Here is a 16,485-nt window from a genome sequence, read left to right as displayed (position 1 = left end):
TTCTCTTAGTGGCCGGTTCACCTCATTTTTTTTTCACCTCATTTCTCATCAATAACAACAATCATGAAGAACCAGAGTACACTTCTTTTCGGGCACAGCTGCCTACTGAGGTGATCTCCAGACAGGGGTCATGCTGGATTATCAGCTTCAGATTATAAAATGTCAGATTATAAAAAAAAAAAGAGAGAGAGATATACACTGGAAAAGAAATCTCTGTGTTGACAAAGATGCCACTCTTCAATGAAATTAATGTTAAGTCCAAGTGCAGCAAGTAGCTAGTGGCTAGAATTTCACCTGTTTGAAATGATCAATGTGTTTTCCTTTTATGGAGAAGAAACAAATTTGATAACCAAAGCCGAAAACCTACTCAAAATTTGAACATGACAAAACTAGCATTTGTCATTTTATCCCATATTTTTATCCTTCAGTGGTAAAAAAGAAACTTGGATCATTCAAACAAGAACAAAATTTCTTATTACATAATGTTGGACAATTTAATATCAGCATTTTTTCCTTGTCTCCCCTAGGCTGAAACTTCTAAACGATATAGTCAAGAAGAGAGAAGCTTGAGAAAAGGCAAAATTCCTTATTGTCATGTCACATTATGTCACATACTCATATAGAAAAGATATTATTAAGAAAGCAGTTATCATTACTTAATAAAATGACTCCAAAAGGCATCACTATTGATCTATAACTAAACTAGTAAGTTCCAACTAGTCTACTGACATTCTACAAAAGCACAAATAGTCTTTGGAAATCAAAAGGTAAAACTAATTTTTATATAAATGAATAATATATTATAAAATCAGGGCCTAAAGTAATAAAAAGTTCTATGAAGCTATTTTGAATTTTTATTAACTACCAATGTTGCAAGAGAAGGCACCTCTTATAAATTGAAAATCCACTGACACCTTAAACCTCATTTGGGACAATCAATGGAAAAGAGAAAAGAAAATATATCAGTGAGAGCTCAAAAGGAAAATTTTATTTAGATTTTCTGTTAAATAAAAGAAAATTTAATGCTAAGAGGATAGATAAGGGCGGCAATATTCTAGATTTATGTGCTACAAAACAATGGGCACTGAAACTCTAGAATACTGTAAGATAAAACTGAATTATTTGATAGCAGTTTCAACCCAATAAAAATGGAACACCAGGCTTAATAAAATAACTCAAATATGACAAAGGTATTATGAATAAAATAAAATTGTCACAATAGGTCAACTTGTTACTCAGTCCTTTAACAAGCTTTCACAACAGCTTAACCATGGTGAGGGAGCTCATGAAATTGAACTAAATTAGTTGGTCACAGAAACTTTAAATCATCTGAAAGTTTTACCCTTTGTTACATGTATTCCAAAATGCTCTTATGACTCAAAGGAGCATGTTTATGCTAATTTTCAAATTTCAATTTTTAGATAAAAATATATCTATATACTCTAGTATACTAGTATACTATATATACTATATATATATATATATATATATATATATATATATATATATATACTAGTATATATCTGGTATACTTCATTTTAATACTCGATTTTATACTTCTTCAAAATCTTATAAAATCGCTGTATATACAATAATATAAAATATATATATTATAAAACATATAATATATATAATATAAAATATATTACATAATTAGAATATAAAATGACAAATGTGAGCAAAATATCAATATTTAGCCAGAAATCATAACTCCATTATTAATTTCTTTAGGGTAATTTAAAAATACGCATTCATAAAAAGATAGTGATATGCAAACACTATTATATAATCATTCTTGTAATACTGTACATCCAATATTGCTTACTCACATTTATTTGCATATGTGAAAGAACTGTGACAATTTAGATGAAGTTACCTTTGCAGGACTCTTAGCGATTTTTATATTACTTTTGTACATTTATGAATAGTCCAGATGGGACAATATTATTTTTATCATCAGAAAAATAATTATTATTTACAGAATTAATTTCTAAGTAAATACAAAATTAAAGATTTTTTCCAAAGAGTTTGTACTGGAATTTCTTTAGTTTATAGTTTTTATGAGAGGGTGAGGCATGGAAACTCCAGAGTATGATAAAGTCCACACACTTAAGCAACTTTTAACTACAGAATACCCTTTTGCCACTTCTGTATCTTCTCACTTTAAAAAATGTGCAACAAAAAGAACTGTATTTCTGAAATAACAGTGATAAATTCTCAAAGACCTATTTACATGACTATTCTCTATAAAACATTTTCAGAAGTTAGATTTGGTAAAGAGAATTTAAGGAAACATCAGATTTGTTGTAATAATGTAAAGTAAGTAGTTTTAAAAAGATCATAACTCAACAACATAAGAATACGTCCAAATACATGACATAAACTTGTGACACTAGAATTTAAGTGTACTAGGGAACTTGGTATGTTGTTGATAATAAAGACATAGGCAACTTTATGGATAGAGTTATTTGGCAAATGTCTTAGTCCCTTTGATTCTTAACTATCTCATATAAAATAGAACAATATATGCTCTTCAGAGTTGTTGACTGGGATTTAATAGATGATATCTAGAACACACCTGGAACAATAAATACTAGCTCACTTTTTGCTCTCTTTGCATTTTTTTATGACAACGGTTATATTCAGGCATCAAATAGACAATGCACATGGGGAAAGTATTAAATTTTGTTGCTTTTACACAATGAAGCATACTATGCATGTTACTTTTTAAGATACAGCAAGCATTGGTGGTATCTTAGATAGATTTCCAGGAAGTAGATGCAGATAAGTGTGGGTGCGTGGTGAATGAGGGATCTATACCTGTGAGGCATGAGGAAAGCAGGACTGGGCCAGGGATGAGGTGAGGCTCTGATAGCACTGCGACAGTAGCATCTGCAAATCTGAAGCTGGAATGGCCTCTTAGAGTTGTCTACCCACTTTTGAAGCAAAGAGCTGGGATTTTTGCAGCCTGCCCCCAACAAGGGAACAAGTTCAGGAAATGTAGCTTCCTTTGGCTGAGGGCATGCTTCAACTCAGCAGGAGGGACACTGGAAACTCAGGACAGCATTAACCCAAGATTGGAGCACACACATTCCATATAATGACTTCTATAAAAAGTGCTGGATGGGGTCTATTAATTAATTAGTACACATAGTACATTTTTTCCCTGTGATCTTCAGATGATCATTTTCTCTAATAAATGAGATGACATGAGAAATGCCTTATTTTGCTCAGAAATACAGAAACTAAATTTTAGATGTGGTGATTGAGTATCTGGTTCACTCCTGTTCTTTGCAGTGTGTGTTAGGATATGCTTTAAGGCATGTAATTATACAATACTCTTCATTAAAGACAGAAATGATAGTATGTTTTGCTCCATTTAGATAATTCCAAATTAATAATAATAATAATAATAATTAGTTCCATGTCTATTATTTATTTTATTTGCATCCTTAAAAATAAATCAATTAGGTACAAGGTTGGATGAATTCAGGTAAACATATCTATTGGCATATTGCTTTCTTGACACTACTACATTTAATTATTCACCATTTGAAATCTAGATTGAAGTGAAGATTTTCTTAAATGGAAGCAGATTATAGCAGTCCATTTTGCAAGTATACACATTCAAGAAGAAGACTAAAATAATTTCCATATCTTTCTCTAAATAAAAATGATAATGTTCTCAACAAAGAATTTATAGGATCCTTTATTCTTAGGAATTCCATTTTTAGCTTGGTTTCTCTGTGATAAAGGAATTACCATCAATAGATATATACGGTTTGGAATTAGGCTCCTTTGTTACTCTGAACAGGTCTAAAAAAGCACACTTTTAGAGTGGGGAGATGAAGGAATATGTATAAGAAATAATATGTTTCTATATAAATGTAAGGTACTAACTCAGTTGTGAGGTTGATTGCCCATAGCTAGATCCCCTTCGAGATACAGGTGATCACTCCTATGAAGTATCATCCCAAGTCAAACTAATTATGACCCAAACCAGGTGTTATTAATTTGTGGCTGTTTTTAATGACTTTTACTAGAAAGAGCCTTGGGGAAAAAATATGAATAGAAAATGTAGCAATAAATTTTGTTAAGCACCATATTGATCAAGGCATTGTTGGAAATATGATAGTATTTTTTTAGGTTCTATGAAAATGATTTCTCTCTTTGAGTAAAGAAAGGCACACTTTTTGCAGAATATTCATTCTGAGGAGGCAGTAGACTTCAGAAGAGCAGGTATGTAAATGAATAAGATCTGAGTTTGATTGCTAGTTTTACCATTTAATAGTGGTGTGACCTTCATCACACTATTTAATCGATGTTATCCTCAATTTCCACATTTATAAGAAGAAGATAATGGCAACATCTCTGTGGTTGTAAGGGAAAATTAAATAAGAAAATGCATATAAAGACTTTACCACAATGCTAGCCCATTATAAATGAGCTGATGAAATGATTTTTAAAAAAAATCCATTTGAGGGAACTCATTCCTATTATTAGCATTTGAAAACCTTTGACCATTCTAAATTTTGTCTGGGACTGGCTCTGATTTGAGTTTCTAAGCCAGGCATGACTTTTGTCCTGGTTTCTTTCTATGATATCAATTATGATTCCTCCAAAAGAGGTTTGTCAGTATAAACACAGGTGAAGGAAAATGCAAAAGCTGGCACCATTACCTCCAACAATACAGACTTAAAGAAAAACAAATTGAAATTGAATCATACTGTGCTTAAGAAGTTTTTACCTAAATGTCAAATATAAGATTAAGAAATTCAGAATAGAGGCTGTGCAATATATATTTTTAAACATGACCTAAGCGAACACATTTTGTCTTACTAGTTCATCTTATGCCCATAGAATTTAGTAATTATCAATTATTTTCCGATGACTGTTTTTGTTTTTTTTACATGCCTTTGACAAATAATATCCAAGATTAACTATTTGCCATACCACAGAAAGAGAAATATGGAGTCCTTTTTATTAGAATATTTTAGTTTAGTCCTACTAAAAACCACAAAGCAAGGTAGAAATAATTTCCATCTTAAAAAATGTACTGTTTTTCTTCTCATTATTTGGTAGCCTTGAAGCAAACTACAAAATTTACATTTAAAAATCTCCCTGATGGCAAGCCATGAGAACAGATCAAAATTCAGTTTCATTTTTAAATACCATCAAAATTCTGACAAAATATATTTTATTTATCAAATGTGAAGCACCCAACCAGAATACACTATTGTAACATTTTGTTTGCTATTGATTTAGCTTTTCAAAGGAATCCATTCCTCGTCTCCCTCACCTCTCCAGGCTTTTTCTAATAAAGTTGGCTTTCTTCCCAGTGTGCATCTTTGTGTTATTTTTTAAATCTGTTTACTCCAAAACTCAATCCACACTTTCAAAAATATTCCAAAATGATTAAACAAACCATGAATTTTCACTAACAATTTAATCAATCTGTACTTACAGATCATACTTTATGTTAAAACATCTAGTTTGTAAGATATGTATTTTTCTCAATTTAACTGCAATCTCACTAACCTACTAAAGCCCTTCACATGCAAAAACAACTCTAAATATTGTTTTATATAAATTTTAAAAGGATGTCCATTTCCAAAAAACTATATTAAAGATGAATATCAAAGAACTCTAACATCAACTTTTTCAAATTATAGCAAATATCTTGGAGGGTTGTGATCACAGTCGTAATACAATTAAATATATACAACAAACAGAATTTCCCCTTTTCATCCAAAATGCTGTGGGAGAGTATTTAATTTAATCTACTGGGCTGATAAAGCTTTTACTTGACGTGCTGTCCTGATTTTAAAAATAGATTAGTCTATTCTTTTATATTTATATTTGCAGGTACACAAACAGTTTAAGTTGATAATGTAAAATTGACTATGTTTTTTTAAAAACTTACCATTGTCATTTTTCAGCATCCCATTGCTCAGTTGTTTTAATCTTTTTTGATGTGATTTGCCATTGTAGTGGATTTGCGCTTGAGCTGCCGAATTCAGCTGAATGTTGCAAACATTGCACAAAGTGAAATTGGTATGTTTCTTTTCTCTTTCTGGTTTTTCTTCAAAGTCATCAGGTAAAAATTCAGCCTCACTTTCTCCATCATGTGCACATGTGAAATCTAGGGGTGCAAAGGAATTTATGAACAGGTTGATCGAGACTCCTAGATTCTTTCCTAGTATTGAAGTGGGTAGCAAATAAGCACTGCTCTAGATGATAAGAATTCAAAAATTTCCACTTCCTCCCTTTTTAGTACATCGCTTTCATACCATCTAAAAGTAGATAGCTTCTTTAATGGCATACAAATGAGAAATATTCACTTCGGTTTTTCTACATCAAATAGTGGGTTAAAGTCCTGACAAGGTCTAGCATGCATCATTTCTCTCAATCATTTGACAACAAAAGAGGCACTATAGATTTTCCTGTCTCATAGGTGAAGAAACTGAGGTTTAGGGTAGTTAAGTAACTTGGCTAGGGTCACACAGCAAATAAATAAATGGTGGAATAAGCAGTTTTATTAATCTCCAAATCCCAAATTCTTCATCATCTTGTTTTCTAGCATGTATTAATGTACTAGATATTTCCCTTTTGATTCAACTAAGTAACTTCCTTTTATTTTTCTATTCCTTGCCCATTAAGTAAAGGCACTTACATCTGGTTGGATATATCCTATAAATATAAAAATGATGAAAATTTTCAATACCTAAAATTTTGTATTTTATACCTGGAACACAAAAGAAATTCTGAATACCTAAGATACCTTCATAATTAGGGTATAAAAAGTATAACTTAACTATGGATCACAATAGAATATATTATTTTGGGATAAATAAATGCTTTGTATACTCAAATCCAAGAGAAAAGGGCCATTGACAATTCCAGTACCTCTGGCTTTGACATAGTAATAACTAACTACTGCAATATACATTTTACTATTCATTTAGAAATTACTTAAAACAATGTCTCCTTTCTAGAATTTTACTGTGTTTTCACTGCATGGGACTCTGTACAACTCTTATGGTCCAAATTTGGTTTCTCCATTCCAATTTCCAGATTTTTCAAGGATTTATTTTATTGTCATTGAAAATATTGGCAGAGGAAAGCAACAATCATTTTAACATGCATTTATTAATTGCCTACTGTGTGGCAGGCAATATCATAGGTGCTGGAGATAAACTGATAAGCAAAATGAGAATGGTTCCTAACATTATTCAGCTTACTAATAATGATAAGAAGTTCATTAGAAGATGGGCTTTGGCATCATACGAACGAGATAACAAATACCAAAATAATTTTAACAATCAAAATTTACCTACAAAATCAAGGCAAACACCTAGTACTTAAATCTGTTAAAAGATACTGAAGTATCTATGAGATATCACCTCACACCAGTCAGAATGGCTAAAATTAACAAGTCAGGAAATGACAGATGCTGGCAAGGATGTGGAGAAAGGGGCACCCTCCTACACTGTTGGTGGGAATGCAAGCTGGGGTAACCACTCTGGAAAACAGTATGGAGGCTCCTCAAAAAGTTGAAAATAGAGCTTCCTTATGACCCAGCAAATGCACTTGGTATTTATCCTTAAGTTACAAACGTAGTGATCTGAAGGGGCACGTGCACCCAAATGTTTATAGCAGCAATGTCCACAATAGGCAAACTATGGGAAGAACCTAGATGTCCATCAAGAGATGAATGGATAAAGAAGCAGTGGTGTATATATACAATGGAATACTATGCAGCCATCAAAAGAAATAAAATCTTGCCATTTGTAACAACATGGATGGAATTAGAGGGTATTATGCTTAGTGAAATAAGTCAATCAGAGAAAGACAACTATCATATGATCTCCCTGATATGAGGAAGTGGAGATGCAATGTGGGGGGTTTTGGGGGCAGGAAGGGAGGGAGACAAACCATAAGGGACTCTTGATCTCACAAAACAAACTGAGGGTTTCCAGGGGGAGGAGGGGAGGGAGAGGCTGGTGGGGTTATGGACATTGGGGAGGGTATGCTATGGTGAGTGCTGTGAAGTGTATAAACCTGGCGATTCACAGACAACTACCCCTGGGGCTAATAATACATTACATGTTTATAAAAAAATTTTAAAAATTAAAAAAGAAGAATACTGAAGAATCTAATTTCCAAACAGAGTAAGTATATAATCCATGCTTTGGGGGGGACCAAGTTATTTAAAATATGTTAACCTCTTTTTAAGAAGGAAACTTCATTTTTCTTACTCAGGTAGCCCCTATTACAAAATATTAAACATATAATTTAAGTGACCATATTGAAAAGAGTATAGATTTTGTGAAATAATCACAAAATTTTTGTTAAAGTAAAATATATATTAAACAGATTTGTTTTTCTTATTTTATCTAAAAAAAGCAATTTAAATATCTGTTCCAGGTTGTATTCAGAATGTTTTAAAACTTTCCTTTTCTAGAGCTGATTTATATTTCTAAACTCTTTCATCTCAAATATCATTTAGTGGAAAAGATTAAGTAAAGGATGGTGCATTTAATCACTGTGATATTGTATAGCCAATAAAACAGATTAGAAAAAATTATAACATAAGAAATTCTTTCTATATAATTAAACAAAAACAAATGTAAATTTACAAATGTTTACAACTATATAAAATACAAATAAAACTTAGAAAAAATGATAGACGCTGATCTTGAATGGTGAGATTACAGTTGGCTTTTTTTCTACATCTTTTCCTCATTTTTCAAAACTTTACATGATGAACACTTACTACATTTATTATTTTAAAAATCAATATATTTGTGGGACACCTGGGTGGCTCAGTGGGTTAAATCCTCTGCCTTTGGCACAGGTCATGATTCCAGGACCCTGGGATCGAGCCCCACATCTGGCTTTCTGCTCAGCAGGAGCCTGCTTCCTCCACTCTCTCTCTCTCTGCCTACTTGTGATCTCTGTCTGTCAAATAAATAAATATTTTTAAAAAATAAGTATATTTGAAAGAAATAAGTAAAAAAAGAGAACCTATATCCTACTGAATGAATGGTAGGTTTGTCAGAACTAAGCCAAATTAAGCCAAACTACACAGATAGTCCCAGTACATGAGCTCTTGTGACACATCATTTTTTTTTAAATTTTATTTTTTATAAACATATATTTTTATCCCCAGGGGTACAGGTCTGTGAATCACCAGGTTTACACACTTCACTGCACTCACCAAAGCACATACCCTCCCCAATGTCCATAATCCCACCCCCTTCTCCCAAAACCCCTCCCCCCAGCAACCCTCAGTTTGTTTTGTGGGATTAAGAGTCACTTATGGTTTGTCTCCCTCCCAATCCCATCTTGTTTCATTTATTCTTCTCCTACCCACTTAAGCCCCCATGTTGCATCACCACTTCCTCAAAATGTTGAAAATAGAACTGCCCTATGACCCAGCAATCGCACTATTGGGTATTTACCCTAAAGATACAAACGTAGTGATCCAAAGGGGCACGTGCACCCGAATGTTTATAGCAGCAATGTCCACAATAGCCAAACTATGGAAAGAACCTAGATGTCCATCAACAGATGAATGGATCAAGAAGATGTGGTATATATACACAATGGAATACTATGCAGCCATCAAAAGAAGTGACACATCATTTTTAATAAATACATGCCGATGTTTGGAAGGAAACATTTTCTTCCTTGATTCACATATCTACTTTGACCTATAAAATAAGAATGTCTGCCAACAATTTAGTAGGAGAAAATACTGGAAAAGAAATTTTCTACCAAGTCTATGAAATTTATTTGCTTATGCTTGAGGGCTTCCCTGATCACTAAAGAAAGTGAAGACTAGGTCCCCAAAGTCAACAATTAATTTTGCACTGGGAGCAGGGAGAGGCAAGTATAACAACTCTTAAAGGAACTAAAAAGTAAGGTACATTAACCATGTGGCCATGAACATTAGGAAAAAAAGGAAATATTGAATAAATTCTTGACTGGGGTGTGACATTGCAAAACATTTATAGAATTTGCAAGAAAACAGCCATGTTTCAAATGGCACTCTCCAAAGTAGGAGAAAAAAACTAATTTTATACTCCTAATATCGTAAAACAATCATTTAGCTTCTAGAAGGGAAATTTTGTTCATCTGAGTTTCACTGAGAAAAAAATTCAGTGGTCCTACATAGGTTTTAGGTAACCAGCATGGAACCCAAACTATCTTATCTATTAATTTTTTTCCCATCTAACCTCTATCCCTCAGAACCACTGAAGACACTAAGAAAGTCTATGGCTTTACAAAATAATGTGGATCTAGACTGTATCATGTAATAGGTTTAAGAATGAGCATTGTTCTAGGGATGATTACTGTAAGAATCAGGTATTTGTGTGTGTGTGTGTGTGTGTGCGCGTGTGTGTGTGTGTGTTTAAATTTTGTAGACAAAAGTTTAAATTAATCCTATGATCATAGAAATAAAAGGGGGGTACATAAGAGAACTCATCTTTAGTAAGCTATATTAAACCATGTTTCTGAACATAATTGGAGAAAAATAAAAGTGAAAATAATGTTTTTCCTGGGAAGCAACAGGGTTCTTGAAGTTGATTTACAGTACATTGCTCTGACCCACTTGGAAACCTTCTGAAGTAGAAGTTGAAATGTTACTTGAACCAAAGCACCAGCTTTTGGTGTTAAGGCTGCCCTGGAAATTGCTGATTGTTTCCTCCCCATACCACCCCCAGGGTAACAGGCCATAACACTGGTGAACCTTAAGTTTGGTGCAATCCCACTTATTAATAATAAAAAGTTGGGGAATAGACAGAAAAGTCAATTAAAAGAGCTCCTAATGACCAAAGCTGGAACAACCAACTAAATGCCATATTATTGGATTATAGTCCAAAGTATAGAATACTTTTTACTTTAAATATAAAATATCAACGAATACATACTGATATTTTTTTAATGGGGAAGAGGATGCAAACCACCCATAAAGAAGTGATCCAAATAGTTTAAATAGCTAACCCTTTCTCAAGAAGGATGGAACATAACTCCCCCATCCCTTAAGAGCAAACTATACTTAGTGACCTATTTCTAAATAACAAAGAATGGAAAGAGAAAAAGTAACTCTAGAGTGGAGAAACTTGACAAACACTACCTCATCTATGTAATCAAGGCTAACAGCAGTGATAAGTCAGGTTGACAGCATATATCCTTGATATGACATATTGAGAATGGTTTTTCACCTCTACATGCCTTTCTTACAAAAACACATAATCCAAGTCACAGCATGACAAAAACATCAGACAAAAAAATGAAGGACATGCTACAAAATAGGACATGCTACAAAATACCTGTTACTCCTGAAAACTCTCAAGGTCATACGAAACAAAGTTTGAGAAATTATCAAAGCCCAGAGGAGCCAAAGGAAGTATTAAAAGTTACTGAAGTTGAAAAAAAGAGCTACCCTACAACCCAGCAATTGCACTACGGGGTATTTACCCTAAAAATGCAAAAGTAGTGACCCGAAGGGGCAAGTGTAACCAAATGTTTATAGCAGTAATGTCCACAATAGCTATGGAAAGAACCTAGATGTCCGACAACAGATGAATGGATAAAGAAGATGTGGTATACATATACAGTGGAATACTATGCAGCCATCAAAACCCCTGAAATCTTGCCATTTGCAATGATGTGAATGGAACTAGAGGGCATTATGCTTAGCAAAATAAGTCAATCAGAGGACAATTAGCTTATGATCTCACTGATATGAGGATTTGAGAAACAACAGAGAATAAAAGGGGAAGGGAAGGAAAAATGTAACAAGATGAAACCAGAGAGGGAGACAAACCATGAGAGACTCAATCTCAGGAAACAAACTGAGGGTTACTGGAGAAGAGGGGAATGGAAAGGATGGGGTGGTTGGGTGATGGACACTGGGGAAGGTATATGCTATAGTGAGTGTTATGAATTGTGTAAGACTAATAAATCACAGAACTGTACCCAAGAAAGAAATAATACATTATATGTTAATTTAAAAAAAAGTAAATCAAAAGTGGCATCTTGAATGGAGTCCTGAAAGACTCAGAACACTAGGTTAATAAATAAATAAATAAATAAAATCTAAATAAAGTATGCAATTTCATTAATATTAATGCATTATTATTAGTCCATGGACCATACTAAACTGTCAACAATAGAAGAAACTGAGTGGGTGGGATATATGGGAACCCTACTAACTTGGCAACTTTTCTACACATCTAAAACTATTTTAAAATAAAATGTTTATTTATTTTAGATTGGGAAAAGGTCAGGGACCGTTCTCTCTCTCCTTGAGGCATTCAGCCAGAATATCTTTGGAACTTCTGTATACTGGGAAAGAACCAAGAAAGAAGCTTCTCTTCTTTTTTCATCCCTTGCTCATTTATCTCCAATCAGAAAAAATAAATTGTGTGATTGGGAGGGTGAGGGAAAGGATCACCACCTCATGTGTGGCCCATCATCTTGGCTCTATATTTCAAACTCACTTAAAAAGACATTTTCTGGAGAGCCTGACTGGCTCAGCCAGAAGAGCATGTGACTCTTGATCTCTGGCTCGTGAGTCCGAGCCCCATGTTGGCTGTAGAGATTACTTAAACAAAAATAAGACTTTAAAAAAAATTACATTTTCTTCTCTTCTCAGTTCCTTTATGTGAACTTCAAGTGTAAAGATGCACATCCTTGAAAGAAAGCCCAGAATTTTCCAGCTCCCCTGCATATGAATTGCAAATGAAATTCAGATAGGAAAAGGTTGGAAATCCAATATGGCCCATGGTTCCAAGATATTTTCTCAAATTTAATTTGCCTATTAAATAACCGACCAACAAACCCATTAATGAAAAATTTAACACACCTCAACTGAGGCCTTTTGTCTATTTATGATAAATTCCAATCAGGATGAAGACAGCTATTCACACACACACACACCTTATCCAACCAATCTCCATATATTAAAGAATTCACAAACTCCAGTTTTGGTATTTCAACCCTACCAACACAATCAACAACCATTAATATAATATTAGAAGCATTTATAGGAGTGTATATTATTTGACAAACCTAATTTAATTGAGTGAAAACTTTTTCTACGATAATTTTAGTGTTTTATTTCAAAGTTAACAAGCCAAGTTCGGTCGTTTTGCCCATGGTTGCCCTTTGTTTTGGATCTGCTACCTTATCAAAAGATAATCCTTTAAAATCTTCAAGAATCTTAAGGTTCTACAATATTTTGAAGTGACAGTAGATAACATCTGCCAAAAGGTAGTTTAGAGCATAATAAACCATACATTAAAAGGGGTTTTATAGGGATGCCTGGGTGGCTCAGTGGGTTAAGCCTCTGCCTTTGGCTCAGGTCATGATCCCATGGTCCTGGGATCGAGTCCTGCATCGGGCTCTTTGCTCGGCAGGGAGCCTGCTTCTTTCTCTGCGTCTACCTGCTGGTGTGCTCTTTCTCTCTCTCTTTCTGACAAATAAATAAATTCTTAAAAAAAGGGGGGGTTTTACAAATGGCCCATAAATTCATATAGCAATAAATGGCATAAGCCTCCCAATGATTATTGTTTTTTCAATGGTTTCTCCTTCCATAGAATTTTTTTTAATGAAATAGGGCCTTATACATATAGAACATATTTATCATAGACTGATTTCCATAAAGAGTGGCATAACTAAATAGCAAACACTAAAAATACATTTAGAAACCTTGGTATAACCATGTATGTAGCAGTTGTTTGTCATTAGATGAAAATAAAATAAATATTTGATCTATGGATATGAGAAATGAATAGTTCAAATGGATAACAGCTACCAAGAAAACAGAACTCGTAAGTTCAATTGATAAGCAGCTTTAATTCCTTGAGTTTTGATAGTACTTACACAAGGACAAAAGATGATACATTTCATCTATTTCTTTCAAAGTCAATTTCTTTGAAAAAATAAAAGCAAACATCTAAAAACTGTTCAAATGTAAGACAAAGTTTGTTCTAAAAAATTATCTTTCTGAAAAGAGGAATCTACTGATATTAAGTTCCTTACAGAGTCTATTATAAAGAACTTTCTCAATTATTTTATTAAGAAAAAAAAAGTATTTTTGGGGAGGACATGGAATTCTAGACCATTTCACTTAAAGAGAAATTGTACTTTGTACAATCTGTACAAATACTTATAGAGCTTGTAATTCATTCTTGTATGACTTTACTTGACTGGATCAATAAAAAATAAAGTAAAAATAAATATAACAAAGATTTAATCATTATTTGTGAGAATATAATCTCATAACTACAACTGTAAGATGTCATTCTGAAGAAACCTTTCAATGTTAATGTTAAAAATCAGAGAAAAATTGTGAACATCTTGAATAGGTATCGATAGAGCAAAATAATACTTGAAAAAATAACACTATACTACTTTTACATGATTGGATCCTGGTTACTTGGAATAAAATTTCCAGAGACAATATTATAAACAGATTTTAAAAGGACTCATTTAATTTGAAATAACTTAAAAAATAAAACAACCATATGAAAGGTGAGTCTAGTGATGACAAATATTGGTCAATGTTTCAATGAAGTTGCTTCTTGAAATTAGAATCATAAATGAAATAAAATAAGCAAATATTTTATTTAAGATTTATTCATTTTGGGGGGAGAGAGAGAAAGAGCAAGAGCAGAGGAAGGGGCAGAAGTAGACAATCTTTCGAGCAGTGCCTCTGCTGAGTGAAGAGCCAGAGCTAAAACTGGGCTTCATCCCACAACCTATGGAGATCATGACCTGAGCTGAAACCAAAGAGTTGGACGCATAATTGACTGAGCCACCCAGGTGGCCCAATAAGCAAATATTTTAAAATCTAGTCGTCATTCTTGAAGTTTATGGAAGAAATTTAACCATTCTTTTCTCTTCTTGGTAGAAAATATGAGGGGTTGAGTTTTATTCAACACTTCCCTAAATTAGGATTTACATTGCATAAATTATATCTACATCTATGTAGATAAATATAGATATTCCAGATATGCTGCAAGAAATAATGTGAACTATTTCAGCAGTCAATTTTCCTCTGTTTACAAAACTAATGTAGAAAGAAATCATATTTTACTATAATGGTCAAATACTAAATATATCAATTTTATGCATAATACATTAATTACATTTATAGCATTTCACCTATGAGAAAATTATAGATCACAATATTCTTGTACATTTCAATTTTAAAACTGTAAATAGTCTGTAATTATATAATTACTTTAAAGTACCAACATAAGAACAATTTTGCATTGATCTCCTTCCCCACTAGAGTGCAGTATGAATTTAAAATTAAAACTACAGTATCTGGAGATTCCTATAACACTGGGCATAAAAATAGCATTACTCTAATTCTGTAAATATATAACACATACAGTCATATTCATATACACAATATTAAGCTTTTGTGGCATGTATATATATAGTACATCTAATTAATTCCATGTAAATTCACCAAAATTTCGCCAAAAAATTGAGACCTTAAAAATAAAATGGAAAAATGACATAGAAAAGCAGACACTCTAAATCAATCTAATCATCATGTTACTGTAGTTATCTATTAATGAGCAGCCACTGTTTTATATACTTTTCTGATTTAAATATCACTGTGGAACTTTAAAAATTAGGACATTTTAATTAGTATTATTCTTACTTTTATGATAGGAAAATGATATTATAGAAAATTACATAAGACAAGTCAAGGTTAATAGATTATTATTTCAATAACAGTCTATTACATCATGGCATTAAACCAAATTTGTCAGTCTCAATAAGATTATGGCTTTCACAAGGTGAGGAGGGAGAGCTTACTAAATATTCAAGGATTCACATACAAAATTCAACTGGGAATGCAACTTTTAAATATATTCTTTTTCCTTTCTTAGGCAGTGGGCTTTCAGAATTGTAAACTCAGAATTTCCAGTGTGAGGCCTCAGATAAAGAAAATCCTACCTTACTCTTCAAGTAACTCCTCATGAAATCATGGCTAAAATGTCTTTGAGACCAAGCAAGAGCTCATAGTCTAATCTCAAAAATAAAAACAAAGGCAAGTCTTAACTTTTTAATAAAAGACATTCTATTAAAACCAATTATTCAGACAAATCTTCAGTTTCAATGTTATTAATGTCATCTCTTAAAGTTTCAAAATCCTATGGAAAAAACTTCCTAATGACTTAATATATTTTTTATAAATAAGGCACAGATATTTCCCCATATTCTGGCCTTTTATAAATAAGGCACAGATATTTCCCCATATTCTGGCCTTTTAAAATTATTTATTTATTCATTCATTTATCTATCTATCTATCTATCTATTTATTTATTTATTTAATTTTAGGACTCTCTTTTGAAATCAGTCATGACTGCAGCTCCCTGGCAAAATCTGACCCCCTGGATTTAAGCCAGTATCCCCACCACGCTACCAAGTTGTTGAAGGCCTGATTATAA

The 16,485-nt window shown here is 32.8% G+C and overlaps 1 protein-coding gene across 1 annotated transcript in view; it reads right to left on the bottom strand.

Moving 5' to 3' along the window:
* ZNF385D (zinc finger protein 385D) overlaps positions 1 to 16,485 on the bottom strand; it is a 904,997-nt gene that overhangs the window by 676,709 nt on the left and 211,803 nt on the right. Inside the window, exon 2 of the mRNA XM_059390861.1 lies at positions 5,924 to 6,142. Coding sequence (XP_059246844.1) covers positions 5,924 to 6,142 — 219 coding nt within the window. The remainder of the gene's footprint in view (positions 1 to 5,923; positions 6,143 to 16,485) is intronic.

Source organism: Mustela nigripes, chromosome 2, assembly GCF_022355385.1.
Source record: "Mustela nigripes isolate SB6536 chromosome 2, MUSNIG.SB6536, whole genome shotgun sequence".
Lineage (NCBI taxonomy): Eukaryota > Metazoa > Chordata > Mammalia > Carnivora > Mustelidae > Mustela > Mustela nigripes.
Note: the sequence above shows the minus strand (reverse complement) of the source record. Positions and strands in the feature narration are given on the sequence as shown.